At 40.3% G+C, this 4,031-nt stretch overlaps 1 protein-coding gene across 3 annotated transcripts in view; it reads left to right on the top strand.

The window, feature by feature from the left end:
* Positions 1–259: 259 nt before the first annotated feature.
* The window catches only part of Riok2 (RIO kinase 2), a 22,362-nt gene continuing 18,590 nt past the window's right edge, over positions 260–4,031 (top strand). Inside the window, exons 1-2 of one of the 3 annotated variants that reach the window (XM_013022076.1) lie at positions 260–358; positions 3,033–3,171. In XM_013022076.1, coding sequence (XP_012877530.1) covers positions 293–358; positions 3,033–3,171 — 205 coding nt within the window. In that variant the 5' untranslated portion in view covers positions 260–292. Of the gene's footprint in view, positions 359–3,032; positions 3,172–3,282; positions 3,464–4,031 lie in introns of those variants that run through there. The other 2 variants (XM_013022077.1, XM_013022078.1) reach the window with 2 other exon arrangements.

Genomic DNA, 4,031 nt, shown 5'->3' with positions numbered 1-4,031 from the left:
ATATGAAAAAGTAAAACGGAATTTTGTGCAGAATATTTACAATCTGACCATTTGTCCACAGGCAAAAAAATCATTACACTCTACAGCTACTGTGCGAAGCCTTAGGGAGTGTAGATCACCCTGGATCTTCTCACGACGAAACACATAACACTTTACTAACTAGGACCGTCATGAGCAAAGACGCAATGCGTCATCTTCTGGCGACGACCGTAAAGTACGTGAAATTACCCAGCAGCCTCTGGTCCTCCCTCCTGCTGTCGTGAAAGGCCCGGGGACGCTGCGTGTGGCAGCCATGGGGAAGGTGAATGTGGCCAAACTCCGGTACCTGAGCCGAGATGACTTCAGGGTCTTGACCGCGGTAGGAGGCCCACCTTTTCCCTCCTCGCTAGTCCATCCCCACCCCAAGTCTCTTCCCGTCCCTCCCCGGCCTTGCTGGGGGCGGAAGGCTCCTTGTCCTCTCTGCCTGGAGCAAGGCCAGAGCTACGGGAAGACGCTGCCCAGAGACCCGAGTTTTAAAAGTTGTCGTTTAGGATTATTTCTCCCACTGGACCGAGGTCTGCTCCCCTTTTGGTCGGGAGACCCGGCGTTTCTGCGGCGTCTCTGACTCCTGGCCCCCGAACCAGCTCAGTGGCTCAGGCTGCGTGCTTCTCAGCCGACTGGGCCGGGTCGTGCTCCTGCTGCCCTGCTGCTTCTGATTCGCTCAGCGGGGAAAAAATGGTCAGGTTCCCAGGATTGAACGAGATGAGGGAGGGGAGGAATTGAACCATCCAGCAAACGAACTATCACTACGACTTACCCAGACGCCAAAGGGTAATGAAGTAGAATGTGTGCCTCTGGTGGATGGTGATGATGAAAAAGTCTTTGGATTGCCAGGGAACACTTTTTGGATACAAGAATCTTGTCAGTTTATATTTTAACCAAATTCAGTCCGTTCCTCCCTCCCACCCTTCTTTCCTCCTTTCTTCTTCCTTTCTTTCCCCTTTCCCTACTCCCTTTTGTCTTATAACGGTATGATCAATGCGTACATCTAGATGTGGAATAAATCAGCACGTGATGAGAACTACCTATTTTGTGTAATCATGTAACCAGATATATTTTAAGGCTTTGGGTTTTGACATGTGTCTTAAATAGCAAAATTTTAGGATTAAACTAAAACATAAATTTATTCTGAATTTGTAGCATGCTTTTCTTCTCCCCTGTAGATTCTACACTTTATCTGTTTGTTTGTTTTGTCTTGGGGCTTGAATTCAGGGCCTGGGTGCTGTCACTGAGCTCTTTTGCTCAAGGCTAGTGCTCTACCACTTTGAGCCACAGCACCACTTCTGGTTTTTTGTTTTGTTTTGTTTTGTTTTTACCACTTCTGATTTTCAAGTGGTTATTGGAGATAAGAGCCTCACAGGGACTTTTCCTGTCCCGGCTTGCTTAGAATTGTGGTTTTCAATTCTCAGCCTCCTGAGTAGTTAGGATTATAGGTGTGAGCCACCAGCACTCTACTCACCTGGGCTTCTCAAAAATAGTTACTATCACTTCTAAAAGATAAATTACTTCTATGCTTCTTCAACATATTCACTATTCCAAAGCATGGAAAAGGAGTTAAGTTTGTAAGTGTAAAGTTAGGTGGTCGGGACATTAAAGTGATAAGTTATTTTCCAAGACTAACTCTGCAGTATTTAAATTCTTTTTGAAGCATACTCAGGATGATCTGGTTTAATGTAACATCTCATTCACAGTTGAACCTTAGCCATCCATGTTGTTCTCCTTCCTTGGCCCCCTCTTTCTTCTTTATATCAATTTGCCTCCTATATCAAATCAATTACCAGTGCTTCACTTGCTGTCCTTAGCTTTTCCCATGAACTTGTTCTAAAATTATGTCTCCTTTTATTTCTACTTACCTCTTGTGATTGTATTAACTCTTACATTGCTCTGTCAAGTTAAATTGACAATGTTTTCCTCTTCATTCCTTAATTTAGACACTTTTTAAATTTCCCTTCATGTGTCTTCATTTGACTATGTGCTCACAACAAATTTATCAGCTTTTTCTACCCACTTTATTTTTCCCAAACTCCTCTAAAAAATAATTTTAAGCATTTCAACTTATATTCCCTCTATTTTTGCTTTTTTTTCTGTTGCCTATCTTTTCTTGCTAAATTATTGTTCTAGAAATAATACTGTTCATGTATCTCCTTTTCCTAAATATCTCCAAAAGTTTGTTTTCTTCACTATAAAATGCAAAAATCCTTAGTGTTTATTTTTGTCTTTTCTCTCTTTAGTCAAGTATCTTGTGGCTTTTTTTACATGAATTCTGCATGCCATCTTATCTGAACTACTTAACTGCTCAATACTTTCTTATGTATGTGCCATTTCTGTCTGTCTTTACCTTTATTTTTCTGATTTCCTTTTATCTTCTTTCTCCTGCATGTCCTCAAAGTCAGTCTCATGCGTTGCATCTTTCTTGAGAGAATTTCTCAGGTATATTCTTCTTTTAATTATCTAGGAGGAAAGAATTTCGGTTTTTAATCCTCTGTAATCCCTAGCACAATGCCTATGTACTGTGCTTCCTCTTAAACATCTGCTTGAATATCTAAGACATTTGTCATTTTTTAAGCAAATCTTTAGATATCAAGTATTTTAATATCTGCCATAGTGCATCCTACTCTTGAAGTAGAGTCAATGAATATACTGATTAACGTGTATATCAAATTGTAATTTGAAATATATTATTAGAGAAGGGAGAAATATTTCTGTCAGCAACAGATGACAGATTACACTGTTTCCATGAAATCATGTCATCTAACAATGACATCTGGCTGTCCTAATGTGCATCAGTACTTTCTGTCATGTTAGCAGAAGGACAAATTACCTAATGGCACCCTTCTCAGAATCTGTCCCTGCTGTTAGGCCCACAATGACTTAAACTGGAGAACTACATGGTCAGGAATGTTTCAAGGAGAAGTTAATTTCATGGCAAGGTTTTGATAGACAAAGCTAGCTTTGTCCTAATTATGAATCTAAAATGATCCCTTTAATTTCAGGTTGAAATGGGTATGAAGAATCATGAAATTGTTCCCTGCAGTTTAATTGCTTCTATTGCCAGCTTGAAACATGGAGGCTGTAACAAAGTTTTAAGAGAATTAGTGAAACATAAACTGATAGCTTGGGAACGTACCAAAAGTAAGTATTTGATGGACCATTTTTAAATTTCATTGGTTGTGTTCCCCTAGAGCTGGCATTCAAAGGCAAGAAACAGAAGTCGCCAGCCTAGTAAAACACAACTGACACAACATTCTTTTGCATATCCTGTTGGTCAGAAATAACCACCAAGCCCATCTAGATCAAAGGGAGTGGTAAAGGGAAGAACAAGATTCTGTTGCTGAAGAGTAAGCAAGATAGAGATATTGTTGCTACCACCTTTGGAAAATCAGTCTGTGATAAGACTAGAGCAGAGCTACTTAAACTGTCTATGGTGAGGAATGAGTTTTTCCGTTATGAGTTAAAAGGGGTGGATTTTTTAAAAATTGCATCAGTTGTTCAAGGGAATTTCATTTTAACAAGTTCATTTATATATACAGTGCTTCTTGATCATCCCTCCTCTGCCATTCTCCATTTTCCCCACTTTCTCCTTTGGAACCGTTCTCAGTAAATTGCTGTTTTTCATTTCCACAAATGTATATGAAGTATTTTGTCTGTATTTGCCTTCCCTCCTTCTATTTGTCTGCTTTTTCCCATTAATGCTTATATCCCAGATCAAAAATGTTTTAACTTGTTATCATTCTTTTTTGTTAATGTGCATGTTAAAATTTTTTAAGTCCTTTAAATATCAAGTTATTATTTGAAAAATGAAGTGGAGGGGCTGGGAAGGTGGCTCAGTGGTAGAGCGCTTGCCTTGCATGCATGAGGCCCTGGGTTCGATTCCTCAGCACCACATAAGCAAAAACAAAAAAGCCAGAAGTGGCGCTGTGGCTCAAGTGGTAGAATGCTAGCCTTGAGCTGAAGAGCTGAGGGACAGCGCCCAGGCCCAGAGTTCAGGCCCC

Source organism: Dipodomys ordii, unplaced genomic scaffold (assembly GCF_000151885.1).
Source record: "Dipodomys ordii isolate 6190 unplaced genomic scaffold, Dord_2.0 Scaffold59, whole genome shotgun sequence".
Classification (NCBI taxonomy): Eukaryota; Metazoa; Chordata; class Mammalia; order Rodentia; family Heteromyidae; genus Dipodomys; species Dipodomys ordii.
Note: the sequence above shows the minus strand (reverse complement) of the source record. Positions and strands in the feature narration are given on the sequence as shown.